This window comes from Callithrix jacchus, chromosome 7, assembly GCF_049354715.1.
Source record: "Callithrix jacchus isolate 240 chromosome 7, calJac240_pri, whole genome shotgun sequence".
NCBI lineage: Eukaryota > Metazoa > Chordata > Mammalia > Primates > Cebidae > Callithrix > Callithrix jacchus.
This window is the reverse complement of record NC_133508.1, coordinates 80,041,231-80,056,159: the sequence shown is the minus strand read 5'-3', so window position 1 is coordinate 80,056,159 and position 14,929 is coordinate 80,041,231. Positions and strand designations below refer to the sequence as shown.

General features: G+C 45.3%; 2 protein-coding genes across 7 annotated transcripts in view; one reads left to right on the top strand and one right to left on the bottom strand.

Moving 5' to 3' along the window:
- Positions 1-3,560, bottom strand: part of SZT2 (SZT2 subunit of KICSTOR complex) — a 69,835-nt gene extending 66,275 nt beyond the window's left edge. For all 6 annotated transcript variants that reach the window (XR_013519969.1, XR_013519970.1, XM_078331437.1 and 3 more), the window contains exon 1: positions 3,465-3,560. Coding sequence is in view for 4 of the 6 variants with exons in the window: in XM_078331437.1 (XP_078187563.1) it covers positions 3,465-3,491 (27 nt within the window). In the remaining 2 variants the exon portion in view is untranslated. The remainder of the gene's footprint in view (positions 1-3,464) is intronic.
- A 94-nt stretch (positions 3,561-3,654) lies between these two features.
- On the top strand, positions 3,655-9,092 carry MED8 (mediator complex subunit 8). The gene is given in 10 exon segments (XM_009001056.5): positions 3,655-3,697; positions 5,031-5,149; positions 5,762-5,906; positions 6,399-6,539; positions 6,726-6,807; positions 7,176-7,424; positions 8,301-8,361; positions 8,856-8,893; positions 8,896-8,919; positions 8,922-9,092. Coding segments are annotated over 10 exon segments (900 nt in total). The 5' UTR covers positions 3,655-3,691; the 3' UTR covers positions 8,957-9,092.
- The last annotated feature ends 5,837 nt before the right edge of the window (positions 9,093-14,929 follow it).

Here is a 14,929-nt window from a genome sequence, read left to right as displayed (position 1 = left end):
ATGTCATTCTTCTGAGTCTTCCTGATCCACAACCCCTCACCTCGCCACTTCTTTTTTGTTTTGTTTTGTTTTTTTTTGAGATGGAATTTCACTCTTGTAGCCCAGTCTGGAGTGCAACTGCCCGTTCTCAGCTCACCGCAACCTCTGCCTCCGAGGTTCAAGCGATTCTCCTGCCTCAGCCTCCCGAGTAGCTGGGATTGCATGTGTGCACCATCATGTATGGCTAATTTTTGTATTTTAGTAGAGATGGTGGGAGGGGGTGCATTTCACCATGTTGTCCAGGATATTCTCAGTCTCTTGACCTCATGATCCACCCACCTCGGCCACCCAAAGTGTTGGGATTACAGGTGTGAGCCACCACGCCCAGCCCGGACTTCTTAACAAGGTAGATTAAGAATCCCTGTTAAGCACCCTAATTCACTCCTTTACAGCACTTATTAACCTAATTCAATCCTTGTTTACTCCATAAAGATAGGGAGAATGTCTGTCTTACACTGCTCGGTATCCAACTTGATACTTGGCACAATTCTGACTCCATAGCAGCCCTTGTAAAATATTTCAAGTGTATGATGAATGAATGATTTTCTAAATCTGACTATGCCCAGTCTTTCTCTCTTGGGATCCTAACAGTCTCTAAAAATCAATCACTTTATAACACCCAGGGACAGAACTCTTCAATCTCTTTACTTTCTGATAAAATTTTCAGAAATGCAAATCAGGAACTTAAAAAATGCTTAACTTTTGGCTGGATGAGACTCTCAGGATTGTGTGTCTTGACTTGAAATTACTTTAGATCTGCACTGCTCTATATAGTAAAGACTACCATATGGGGCTACTGAGCACTTACAATGTTGCTAGACCAAAATGGGATGTGCTGTAAGTGCAAACTGCAACACTAGATTTTAAAGACTTAGTATAAAAAAAAAGTTAACTATCTCATAATGGTTTGCATTTTATTACATTTTGAAAATGGGAGTTTTGGGTTAAATATATAATTAAAATTCATTTGTTTTTTATTTTGTATGTGGCTATGAGAAAACTTAGTATTACACACGTGGCTTGCATTAGATTTCTATAGGATGGTGCCATTCTAGACTATCTGCCTAAAAGATATGTTGTATTTTCCCACAACAGCCCTCCACTTCCTTTCACTTTAATCTATAATGAAACACTCTGAATTGTTTCATGGTTTTTCTTGTATTAATATTTCTGATTGATTTTGATATTTGACACATGGGCTACTCTACCACTCTGTGAACATGACTGATTATTTTAAATAAGGCATGGTTTCCTACTATCCTATTCAATGTTGGGCCTTACTACACCAAATCCCAGTGAACTGGAGATTTACCATTCTGTGGTCAACTTACTATTTATACTATAAACAATATGGTTAAGAATACAAAGACTGGGGCCAGGTGAGGGGCTCACGCCTGTAATCCCAGCATTTTAGGAGGCCAAGGGGGGCGGATCACGAGGTCAAGATATCGAGACCATCCTGGTCAACATGGTGAAACCCTGTCTCTACTAAAAATACAAAAAATTAGATGGGCACAGTGGTGCGTGCCTGTAATCCCAGCTACTCAGGAGGCTGAGGCAGGAGAATTGCCTGAACCCAGGAGGCGGAGGTTGCGGTGAGCTGAGATTGCGCCATTGCACTCCAGCCTGGGTAACAAGAGTGGAAACTCTGCTCTGTCTCAAAAAAAAAAAAAAAAAAGAATACAAAGACTGGAGCCTGGCCATCTGTTTGGGAGTCCAATACTTAATAGTTGTGTAACTTTGTTACTCTTTTTATTTTTCTGAGACAGTTTTGCTCTTGTTGCCCAGACTGGAGTGCAGTGGCATGTTCTTGGCTCACTGCAACCTCCACCTCCTGAGTTCAAGCGATTCTCTTCTCTCAGCCTCCTGAGTAGCTGGGATTATAGGCATGTGCCACCATGCCTGGCTAATTTTGTATTTTTAGTAGAGATGGGGTTTCTCGATGTTGGTCAGGCTGGTCTCCAACTCCTGACCTCAGGTGATTCACCTGCCTCAGCCTCCCAAAGTGCTGGGATTACAGATGTGAGTGACTGCGCCCCACCTACTTTGCTACTCTTAATATCTGTGCCTCAGTTCCTAAACTAAAAAAAGGAGATGATAACAGTGTTCACTTCATAGGGCTGAATGGATTAAGTGATATTGGTAAAGCACTTAGAATGGTGCCTAACACGCAGTAAGTATGCAGTAATGAATACTATTTGTATCATTATACACATCCCTCACCCTTACCACCTACTAATATATTGGTACCTTTCCTAGTGGTGGTGTCTTATCCAAATCTGAGATTTTAAGCTCAGATCTTCTTTTTTTTTTTTTTTTTATTTTTTTTTTTTTTGAGACGGAGTTTCGTTCTTGCTACCCAGGCTGGAGTGCAATGGCGCGATCTCGGCTCACTGCAACCTCCGCCTCCTGGGTTCAGGCAATTCTCCTGCCTCAGCCTCCCGAGTAGCCGGGATTACAGGCACGCGCCACCATGCCCATCTAATTTTTTGTATTTTTAGTAGAGACGGGGTTTCACCATGTTGACCGGGATGGTCTCGATCTCTTGACCTCGTGATCCACCCGCCTCGGCCTCCCAAAGTGCTGGGATTACAGGCTTGAGCTACCGCGCCCGGCCCTTAAACTCAGATCTTCTAACTCCAAAACGCTACTCCCTGGATGAGTGGCATTTGAGTCAGGCACTTAATCTTTCTGATTTTTCAGTTTTCTCCTCTGTGAGAATGCCATCTTCCTTGTGCAAGTCTGAATGGCACAACATATATGTTTCCTTGCATGTTCGTTAGCATCTCACGAATACCTCATATCCCTTTTCTGGTTCATCACATGTGATCCTCACAACACACTATATATTTTATAAAGAAGGAAACAGGATCCGGGAAGTTAAGACTCGCCGGAGGTTGCACAGATAACTACGTGACAGCGCCAATATTGGAACGAGGTCTCAGTTCGACTCAAATGTTTTTTTCATGAAACTAAAGCTGCTTTTCTAAAAGCATGAGCCCCAGAACTAAATGAATTCAAGCTGTTTATGGCATTCCAATGCTTAAAAAAAAAAAAAATGCAAAAACCGGCAAAGTCAATCTACTGCCGCGTTGCCTATTGAAACTGCAACAGAAAGTTAAAATACAAGTTTTGGTTTTGTTAATACCACTATCATTAGGTCCAAGAGTGGACGACGCGGATGACATTTCAGAAAACAAAACAAACCTAAGAGTTACTCCTTTAGCTCCCCGAGGAAACTGCGAACAGCGTTCCATAGTCCGCAGGGTTCCACAGTCGGGCCCTTGGGGCTGGGGCAGCCCCCAGCCAAGGTTACGCAGCCTCGCCACCCCCACAAACCCAGGAGGCCAGTGCCACGCCTGCCTGCCCGCCGGACCCTCCCCCTCGGATCTCGGGGCCCAGTGCTGCGCCCCTCTGCCCCTCACCTCCGGCTCGGAGCGCTCCGAGGCCATCACACAGCCCTCCCGCGCCGGCCCAGGGCAGCGAAGGTGTCTACTCTTGACCCCTGACCTGGCTACCTCGGCAGCCAGCAGGAACCGGAAGTGGGTGGGAGGGCCAAATTCCAGTTTTCTGATTGGTGGACGAAGCCTTCTCAGAGGCGTTTCATCAAACGGAGAACCGGAAGTGGAAATCGTAGCAGCCGGCCGCAGCAATGCAGGTGAGAGCTAGGTTGGGCCTATTAGCGGCTGGCCAGTTAGGGTACAGGGACCGAGAGTGGGCTGGCTAAGAAGAATGAAGAGTTGAGACTGAGAAGAGAGGGCAGCACCTGCGGCTGATTAGGAAACGTGGGTTGGGGGGCGAGGCTAATTGGAGAGGGAGCGGCGCAGTTAAGAGGTGGGGGTGGAGCTCACCTGACAGGAGATGGTCGGGCCAAATCCGGAGGGAGGAGGCAGCACCTATTTGCTTGGCGTGGGAAAGGATTAGGTTGTATTACGCGGAGGCTGAGATGCAGTCCAAGGAAGACGGCTCAAGAAGGTGGTGGGCTGGCTCAGGCCCTGTCCTAGGCTGCTGGATGGAGGCGGTTGGATGCCGATATAGCAGGGGATCTAACTGGAGAGAAGCCCAAGCAGTGAGGGAATTGTGGGCTACAGTGGCTGAAAGCTAAGCAGCTTATAATCCGAGGCCATGGTGGAACCCAGGATCAAGTTCCTGTCAGGCACTGTAGCAGATTTGCGAGACAGTTTTGCATCACTCTTCCCAGCCTGTGCCCTGCAGTTGTTAAGGGTGAAGAAATGGAGTAAAATAGGAGACCACCGATGGGAAGGAAATGCTTTACAGACTCCCAATATTTTAATTTGTTTATCCCGTGCTTAGGAGCATGTGTGGTTTTTGTTTTTTATTTGTCAGTTTCTTGCAGCCGGTTGTCTCAATAAATGTTAATGGGTTGACCGAGCTTGTGAAAGAGGCACGGAAATATTGACACAGAGATAGATGAGTGCACATTAATTCAGCAAGGAGAAGGTTGAAATGTAAAATGCTGAGAGCAGATGGAAAGGTGGAGTGGTTGGTGGGGGGAGGAAAAGGGGAGAGCAGGGCTAGTATTCAGAGAAGTCTTCATGAGTAGGCCGATTTCGCAGAGACTGACAAGACAGCCAGGTTCACAGATGCTAGGACGGAGGAAGCTGGAGTACATGTGCTACAAAGGTGCACATGAGATAATGATCTGGCATTAGGGTCTCTCAAAAATGTCTCAGTGAGGGAGAGTAGGGTGTACCTAATACAGAGAAAAACCAGGCATAGATTAGGAGGTGATGGGAAAAAGGAATCAGTTGGTGGGAGAACTTGGGGTCAGGCAAACAGGTTGAAAGGTCTCAGGGCTGATGCTGTCTGTAACCCAAATACCAAAGATAGAAAACAACCTGGCTATCGTATGCCAGTGAGCTCCTGTGTTACCTGACTGGTGTAGCACACCATCTCCTTGGCTTTTCAGCCCCTCTTTCTATGTGTCATACTCATTTATCTGGGTAACCGACCTGTTCCTATTGGTGCAGAGGGAGGAGAAGCAGCTTGAGGCATCATTAGATGCACTGCTGAGTCAAGTGGCTGATCTGAAGAACTCATTGGGGAGTTTCATTTACAAGTTGGAGAACGAGTATGATCGGCTGACCTGGTAAGAATTGCAAGGGCAATCTAGGGAGGGCTTATGGGTGGGGGCCTAGCCTCCCAATGAATAGGACGTTTCTAATGATGTAATCATTTTATCAGTTTGCAAACATCTTTTGATTTGGAAAGAGCTGGGTTTCCTAACATTTAGCAAGTGGCTTCCATGGCAAGGAAGTAGAGAAATGCTCAGTTTCTTAACCCAAGCTCTTTCTAGCTTTCAATTCTTACCCTTGGACTTTTCTGTTGAAGAAGTCCTCCCACTATAGCTCTATTCATGCTGGATCTCTTGCCACAGATGTGGCTGAGTCCTTTAGATCCAACCTATTCTGAAGTGTGGATCCTATTTCCAGGCTAGAAAGGAGGCTTTTTGCCACTGTTCCTCACCCCATTCAAACAATGAGCTGCCTTTTTTCTGCATCTGTGTCATAACGTGAAAGTGTATCCCTCCTTCATAGCCCTATCATCCCTGTTAGTCTATTCCCACTTAGGCTAGTCGTAGGGGTATGAGACTTTTTGGGGATGAATCTGAGTGTTCCTAGCCTGAAGGAACTAGGACTATTTTAGTAAGAACCACCCAGGGAAGGGGTGGAACATTCTGACACCTTCTTACCACCACCAGGCCCTCTGTCCTGGACAGCTTTGCCTTGCTTTCTGGACAGTTAAACACTCTGAACAAGGTCTTGAAACATGAAAAAACACCGCTGTTCCGTAACCAGGTCATCATCCCTTTGGTGTTGTCTCCAGACCGAGATGAAGATCTCATGGTAAGAGGAGAAAAAGAATACAACTTGTGAAATTAAGGGGTTTTTTAGGCTTCTTCAGTATTTAGGGAAATTACTTGCTGGGAGCCTAGAAATAATTTTGGAGGCCTTGCTTTTTGTTCTTCTGAAGGTGGGAGAGCCACTCCCAAATCATCATAATCTGAGGGAATGTCACCAAGGCCAATAACTTTCTTCACCAACATGTATCTCAAGCCACAAAGTCTATCCTTTTGTGACTTTGTCTATTCCAGTCTTTGAAACTTGGCAGACAGCGATAGTTTAATTCGCCCCTAGGTCTGGTAGAGATACGGATGTGAGAAGACAAAAAAATGAAGGATGGAATAAAGGAGGATGTATCCTAGGAAGCTAAATATTATGTCTCAGGTTGTATTTTCCTTGAAAATGCACTGTTTGCCTGTGGATGGGAACATATATAAGGCCAGATAGAATCTTCCTGGAGTGCATAGTAGGATCAATAAAATCTGTGTGTTACAGCGGCAGACTGAAGGACGGGTGCCCGTTTTCAGTCATGAGGTAGTCCCGGACCATCTGAGAACCAAGCCTGACCCTGAAGTGGAAGAGCAGGAGAAGCAACTGACGACAGATGCTGCCCGCATTGGTGCAGATGCAGCCCAGGTTGGACTGAGTCACTGCCTTGCTGCCCCATCCCCATTCCATCACGAGAAGCTACACATTACCATTCCTGTCTAGTAGGGATACATAGTTGGTTGCACCTAAGTTGCTTCTGGCAGAGCACAGGAATAAATTTCTCCATATCTTTTCCTACTTACCCTAATCTCTGCACAAAATTGTGTGTTACAGAAGCAGATCCAGAGCTTGAATAAAATGTGTTCAAACCTTCTGGAGAAAATCAGCAAAGAGGAGCGAGAATCAGAGAGTGGAGGTATGGTGGGACTGGTGGCAAAACAGAGAAGGAGAGGTGTATAAGATCACTGGAATAGGAATGGTGATTTTGGGAGTAGTGAAGTTAGGATTCAAGAGTGAACTGCTTAGGAAGGGATTTGCATCCATTCTGTTTGTCTTTTGTATTTAAGGCCAGCCCTGAAGCAGGTGGAGGAAATGGGCAAAATAAGAAGAGAGAATTCTGAGATAGGCTTGGGGGTCCTCTGGCTCTTTTTCTGGGCTGTGAGGGAGTCTAGATACTGCTGAATTCAGAACTCCAAACCCTGGCACTCATACTGGTCTTCCAGCTGCCAGGTTCAGTCCTGTAGCAGAGGCATACTTCAAGATCCTCACTTACTTTTTCTTCAGGTCTCCGTCCAAACAAGCAGACCTTTAACCCTACAGACACTAATGCCTTGGTGGCAGCTGTTGCCTTTGGAAAAGGACTGTCTAATTGGAGACCTTCAGGCAGCAGTGGTCCTGGCCAGCCAGGCCAGCCAGGAGCTGGGACAATCCTTGCAGGAACCTCAGGATTACAGCAGGTGCAGATGGCAGGAGCTCCAAGCCAGCAGCAGCCAATTCTCAGTGGGGTACAAATGGCTCCAGCTGGTCAACCAGGTAAGGTGGCAGGCATTGAAATAAGGCTGACTTTGAGCAGGGGAGTGAGAATAAGCTAGATTATCTGGGCCTCCAGCATCTCTAGACCTAGAAGTTTTCTCCATTTCTCCTTTGCACTGTGACCCAGGATATAATTTTCAGAAGTAAAAATCTCATCTAAGACTCTGCAACGGGCACCAGAGAGTGAGGAAGAACTTTGAGTAACAGAAACTGCTCTCATCTCTCATCCCCATCTTACATCTCTGTGTCAACTATCCTTCTGTCCCATTTATTCTGATATTAGATGTGTTGTCAGTGTCTCTTCTTAGGTAGAGAAATCAGTGGTCAGATCTTAATCGAGACCATTTAGTAGGTGCCTCAGGAATTGACAAGCAGGCCAGCTTCCCAGTCCTACATGTATTCTTTTCTCTGTATCCTGCCTCTCTTGCTCTTGGCTTTCTGCCTTGTCTCCTACTCATTTTTAGAACAATTTAGATGCAAGCAGCTAGAAGAGTTATTTCCTCCAGGCTGTCTAGGAAAAGGGACAATTAAAACAAAGAGAGATTCTGCAGTTCTTACAATATGAAAAAGAAAAACAATGAGAGAACATGGTACTCTTTTACCTGTGACATTAAATGGGGATCACACAGGTTTAGCTATCTTTTCTAGGAGTGGATGAGCAGACTGTTCTCCCATATCATTTCTTTCCTCCTGGACACCTTCAGGGAGAGAGCTGGGTGAAGAACCATACCTCTGAACTCTGCCAGACAGGGTCAGATGCCACAGAGGTTCTGAGATGATAGAGGAGGTGACAGAAGGAACCTGAGATTACCACATTTCTGATTTGTTGTGAAAGTCTTACCTTGCTTGAGATGTCTTTTTTCACATTCCTTTCAGGGAAGATGCCAAGTGGAATAAAAACCAACATCAAGTCGGCTTCAATGCATCCCTACCAGCGGTGAGTGTGGCTGGCAACCTCGACTCCCTGGTGCTCTTTGCAGAGTTGGGCAGTGAAATTACCTTTTGCTCAAGGCTCACCTAGATGGGTACAATAAAAAGAACATGAGCTTTCAGCAACAGACAAATCCCACCTCCACCACTGACTAGCTGTGTGACCTTGGACAAGTGACCTAATTTTTCTGAGCTTGTTTTCTCATTTGTAAATGGTGATAATACCTACCTCATAGGGTTGTTGTGAGGATTAAAATGAGGAAACGAATGTAAAGTGCTTAGCACAGTATATGAAATAATGGGTATTCAATAAATTATAGTTTCTATAGCTACTTCTCCCCACCACCCTCCATAGTCCTTGATCCAGAACTTACCCTGATCTGAAACTGCCTCATGTCAATGGTGAACTGATGGACACAAGATCAAATAAGGCTATGCTTATTTTGTGCTGCCAGAAACTCTAGCAACCTCTGTGTTCTTAGAGGCACACTGTCTTTGCAGGCCCTCCTGCCCGGGTTTCATCCTGGCTGTTCCTCTAAGGTGCAGGTGAAGAAGCTTCTGGGCCAGGGGGAAGAAAAAATGCCCATCCACAGCTCTGGTGAAGCTTGGGCCTGCTCTTCTTTCTATCCTCTGAGAAGCCAACAAACACAGCTCTTACCTGGCAAATAGTCACAAAGTCCTCTATCCTTTACCCCACCCTGTACACACGAGGCCTTCTCAGGAAGTGGCTCTGCCAAGCAGGACTATGTGGGAAAGCATTTTTCCTTAGCACATGAAGAAGCCCCTTCCCCTAGACTCATGGTTCTTATTTTGGAGGGAGAAGAGAATTGCACTTCACACTGCCATCAGGGTTTAGCTGACCTCAAAATAGTGCCCAGTTCCTTGACTCTGGCCAGGATGGCTTTCCTTCATTTTCCTAAATCTGTGGCCCAAATGGTGGACCAGATTGATGGTGGGAAGGGGGGCAACCCCCAGTAGCTTTGCCTGCTTTTATAAAGTTGAACAAAGTGAATTTAGACATTTAGACTAACCTGCCTTTCTTAGTACTCCGTTGTCAGCATTGGCAGGTATTGAGTCAGCAAAAGTGGACCAAAGGTTTCCTCTGAATAAAGTTATTTAAATTGATGTTCACTGGCTCAGGGTTGTCTGACTGTAATTTATGAGAGCACTACATAGGGATCAGAGGCAATTTCAAGAGTGCTGCAAGGCAATTCTAATTTGTTCTCCATAAAAAAGTTTCCGTATCTTTAATTAGCTTTCATCTGAAAATGCTGCAACTTCCCTCCTGCTCATACCTTCCAGCTGCCTTGTTTTCTGTTCTCTTCCGTCACCCACTGGTACTTTGGCATTTGTTCAGTGCCAAATGAAGTTCTGCCAGGCTGTGGCAGCAAAGGACTAGAAAAGTGGTCCCAGATGTCAACATCTGTTACCATTCCATCAAGACAAGGAGCAGTATCCGCATAGCTCACTGACCACAATACATAGCAGCAGGGGAGTCCGGTCATCAGCTCTGAGGCAATGCCAGACCTTTCCCCCACTTAAACTGTTCTGCCTCATCAGCCCGCTCAGGTGTTCTTTATCTTCTCACCTCTTCCCTTCCCACTGGAAATGTCAGAGCTAACTGGCATATTGGGTAGAGTTTGAGCTGTGCTTCTCTGAAACCCCTGGAGCATCTTTTAGTAACTATTGTCCTTTCCTCCACCAAAAGATTTCCTTCTATTGAATGGCACCAAGCCCAAGTTTTTCTGTGTCGCAGGCTAATACTCACTTCATTTCCATCATACTATTAAAATGGATTCCTTATCCAAGAATGGAAATGTCCTCTTGCCCCAACAGGAACATATGCAGGAAGTCACCTACATCTTGTGACCCTAAGCAAATACTCCTTCCTCTAGAGGGACTCCTCTACATTCATCGCTGCAGGAGCACATGCTGTCATTTTTATCCCCCAATCCTCAAAAAAATTATCTGGGCTACACCTCAGTAGCATCTCCTACTTTGGAGTCTATACAGCCTAGTAAATGCCTCAATAGAGGATGTATGTATCTCCCACCTCTAACATACTCATTCCCTCAGGAGGGAATACATACAGAATTTCATTTGAAGAAGGGGGCATAACCTACTTACTGGCTCAGACTTAGGATTTCCAAAATGTGACTGTTGGCCTACTCTGGTAACATTTCTGTTTTTGACTGCTCCGTTTGGCTTGGAGATTGTGCTTTCTCCTACTCTTGGGTCCCTGGAGAAAGAGATTAGGCCATTGTCTCCTAGGTTTGTGTCTAGGATGGAGAAAGAAGCAGCAGCTGTGAAACATCAAGAACTTACAACAGCACAGAGGTCATCCTGCTGAAGGTGGAAGCTTATCCAATCAATGTCAGCATAAGGCCCATTGCCTATGACCTCTCCCTCTCCAGCTCTGCCCTGAGCCTGGGATTCAGTCATTGCTGAATCTCTCTTTGGCTCATTGTGCTAATCACCCCATTCGGTTCCCTTTCTGGTGTCTATTGCTGCCCTACTTAGCTGGTGCACTTCACTCAACCCTGTCGTTTTTTTGGGAAACAGCCAAGATAGATAGGTTGTAGCCAAGTGCTCCTTAAAACTCCATAATGGGTCCCAGCATTAGGATTGAGCTGAAGGGGTTGTAACTGCCTACCTACTGTTGTGCTGCCACAGAGAAGAAGCTGAACTCTGCAGGAATGCCCCAGTGCAAGGCTGGTCCCTTTTTCCACCCCCTTCACATCTCCCCCAGGCAGCTGGAAACAACCTCTCCCTTTGTCTGAGCTTCTTGTACAGAATAATCCTCCTTATGGACAATGTATTCTCTGTGCCCTGTGGACACAGAAGCTGTGTAAGCTGATCCCAGCACCAGGCAGGACGGAGGCTGAGTTCGTCCAAACGCCCACCCTGGGTCAGCTCCTGGTTACTGTCCAGATGAACTATGTAGGGGTGTACATTCTCTTCCATCTGCCTTTCCTATCTGCTCCAGAATTGGGGGAATGGCCTACTGAAGTTTAGCATTGGGCCAGGAGTAGGAACAGGGGCTATGGTCCTTTTCTCTTCAGTCTTGAGGGTTCACAGTGCCTACCTATGGAGGCTCCATATGGCCCTTGCCTGGAAACAAACATGTGAGGACTAACCCTTGGAAAGGCCTTGCCACTGTGCAAATGGGGCTTTCTAACTGGAACAGAAGGCAAACTCCAACCTATCTTAGGGGACCATGGGGCCCCATCACTTCAGCATGTGTTTTGTCCCACAGGGCAAAGTTCCTTTCTTCTTCCCTTTAACTTCTCTCTCTTGTTTTTGAACTCCTATGTGTCACTGAGGCAGCTCTTGGGTTCCTGTTGCGGTCTCTCAGTGAGTCACATGCCATTTGGGCATGGCAGCTTCCCTAAGTACATCGTGGACAAGGCACCTCACTTCCCCGAGCCTCAGTTTTCTCACTTGGTGATCCCAGCGATTTTAGGTCTAAAGTCTGTGGCAGTGATTTTCAAACCCATTTATCCCCAGCCATTTTGTTTTGTTTTGTTTTCCTTGGTGCATGACTGTTACACAAATAGGCCAAATTTTTCCTAGGTCAGCCCCCAGTCCCTCAAATTCCTATAAACTATTCCTCAGATTCTCTCTCTGTCACCTAAAACTTAACATACCAACATCCTTCTAGACAACAACCTTGAAACTGTTTTCTAAAACATCTTTCTCTAAGATTCATCAAAGAGATGGTAAGTTACCACAAAGTTATCAGAAGTTACAATTCTGACGTGTTGTGTGTTAGAAGTCACCTTCTCACTCTCAGACATTTCTCTCCCTGGGTAAGATGTATGTACCAGAGACTCCTCCAGCATAGGTGACAAATTATGCTTTTCCTTTCCTATTGAATCAAATATAAAGTGCCGTGGGATGCTTGCTTTCTTGTGTTTTCTCTGCCATTCTACTGCCTTCCCTAATTCTCACCCTAATTTCCCTAGTTTGTGGTCATTTTGATTCTTTATCTTTTCTTTTCTTGCCCACATTCCCCATGTAGACATCCTTTGTTCTTTTTTTCTTTTTTTTTTGAGACGGAGTTTCCCTCTTGTTACCCAGGCTGGAGTGCAGTGGTGCAATCTCGGCTCACTGCAACCTCCACCTCCTGGGTTCAGGCAATTCTCCTGCCTCAGCCTCCTGAGTAGCTTGGGATTACAGGCATGCACCACCATGCCCAGCTAATTTTTTGTATTTTTAGTAGAGACAGGGTTTCAGCATGTTGACCAGGATGGTCTTGATCTCTTGACCTCGTGATCCACCCGCCTGGGCCTCCCAAAGTGCTGGGTGTGACCCACCACACCCAGCCTATCCTTTGTAGCCCATTTTCTCTGGCCTACATTTCATGGCCCTAGATGGTGCCATTTTAGTGTCTCTTCCATGTTAAAAGATCCTTCTTGACCCTACATCCCCTCGCACTGACTCATTCACAGCCATGCTCTTTAAATAAAGTGCCTAGAGTCACTGTTTCTTCCTTTACCTCCCATTCACTTTTCAGCCCTGTGTTTGGGCTTATACTTACCATTCCTCAGAAACTCAGATATCACTGCTGACCTAATGGCTACATTCAGAGTTTTTTCAATCCTCAATATATTAATGTACCTGCAGCATTTAACAATGCTGATCATTTCCTTTAGTCTCTTTCTCCCCCACTGTTTCTATGGCACATGCTCTCCTTGTTCATTTCCCCCTCTAGCCATTTCTTCTCTGCAGCTTTTGGACTTTTATACTTCTGCCTTCTTCTTAAATGTTATTCTCTAGGACTTGTCCTTAACCCTCTTTTCTTTTTATTCTACCTGCTTTCTCTGTGACCACCACTTTTATGTACATAACATAAGCAAGTTTTATTTTCAGCTCAGACCTCTTTGCTTTGCTGCAGATTCCTGCTAGATATCTCTACCTATATGAGCCACAGCTGCTTGAATGTCCAAATCCAATCATTCTAGCCTACACACCTGTTTCTCTTCTAAGCCAGGAATATAGGAACCATTAGAAACTATTCTCCCTCTGGGTCCCTAACCCCCTCATACCTAATCAGATACTAAATCCTACCAATTCTGTCTTCCCAGCATCCATCCACCCTTTCCTAAAGTTTAGGCTCTGGGCCTCTCTCACTGAAAATATTGTTCAGACTCTGTATCTCCAGTCTTGGCTACTCTAACGCATCTTCCAAAAGACTGTAGATAGGTCTTTCTAAACTGCAGATCTGATCACATTACTCCCTGATTAAAATCTTTTATCTCCAGTCCTGCCCACTTTAACTTGTCTTACAAAAGGCTGCCAGTTAGGTCTCTGAGCTGCAGATATGATCACATTATTCCTTTGATTAAAATCCTTTTGATAGTTTACTCTCCATGTAAGGGTGGGCGTGCCAGGCATACTGAAAATCATAAGATAAAATCATCCTGGAATGTTCATTTTACTTAAGGGTAATTTAAAACAGAAAATACACATTTAGCATGCATTATTATTTTATTATTCCCACTGTGTCACCCAGGCTAGAGTGCAGTGGTACAATCTTGGCTCATTGCAACCTCCACCTCCCAGGCTCAAGTGATCCTCCCACCTCAGCCTCCCAAGTAGCTGGGACTACAGGCACTTGTCACCATATCTGACTGATTTTATATTTATGATAGAGACAGGTATATGGACTACATACCTGGTGGGTGGGTTGGTAGAGATAGGCGTGCCAGGCATACTGAAAATCACAAGATGAAATCCTCCTGGAATGTTCATTTTACTTCAGGGTAATTTAAAACAGAGAATACACATTTAGCATGCATTTATTATTATTATTCTATTATTTCAAGATACGGTCTTACTGTGTCACCCAGGTTAGAGTGCAATGGTACAGTCTTGGTTAACTGCAACCTCCACCTCCTAGGCTCAAGTGATCCTCCCACCTCAGCCTCCGAAGTAGCTGGGACTACAGGTGCATGCTACCATACCCAGCTAATTTTTGTATTTTTGGTAGAGACGGGGTTTCACCACATTGCCCAGGCTGCTCTCAAACTCCTGAACTCAAGTGATCTTCCTGCCTCAGTGTCCCAAAGTGCTGGGATTATAGCCATGAGCCACCATGCCCAGCCAGCATGCATGCATTATTAAGAGAAAATAGACTTAAAAGAATTCCTACTAGTCTGAATGGCTTCAGACTAAGCTACCAGATTCCCTAGGGATATTTATTTACTCTTTTTGGCCATTACATTTACTTCATTGGAAAAGTTAAAAAAAAATAGCTCGAATTTTCTGGAAATGCAAGTAAGATTCTGTGTGATATAGCCCCCTGCCACCTTCTTCCTACTTACTGTCATGCCGCCCACTTAATTCCCAAGCCATCCACATTGCTTGCAGTTTCCTGAATGTGACAGCTCTTTCAAACCTCCATTCCTTTATTCCCACTGTTCCCTCTGCATGGAACACTGCCCTATCATTCTGTCTGATGAATACTCAATCATCTTTCAAAATTCAGCTCACAAATCACCCTGCTCTGGCCAGGGCAGTGGTTCATGCCTGTCGTCCCAGCACTTTGGGAGGCTGAGGTGTGAGGACTGTGT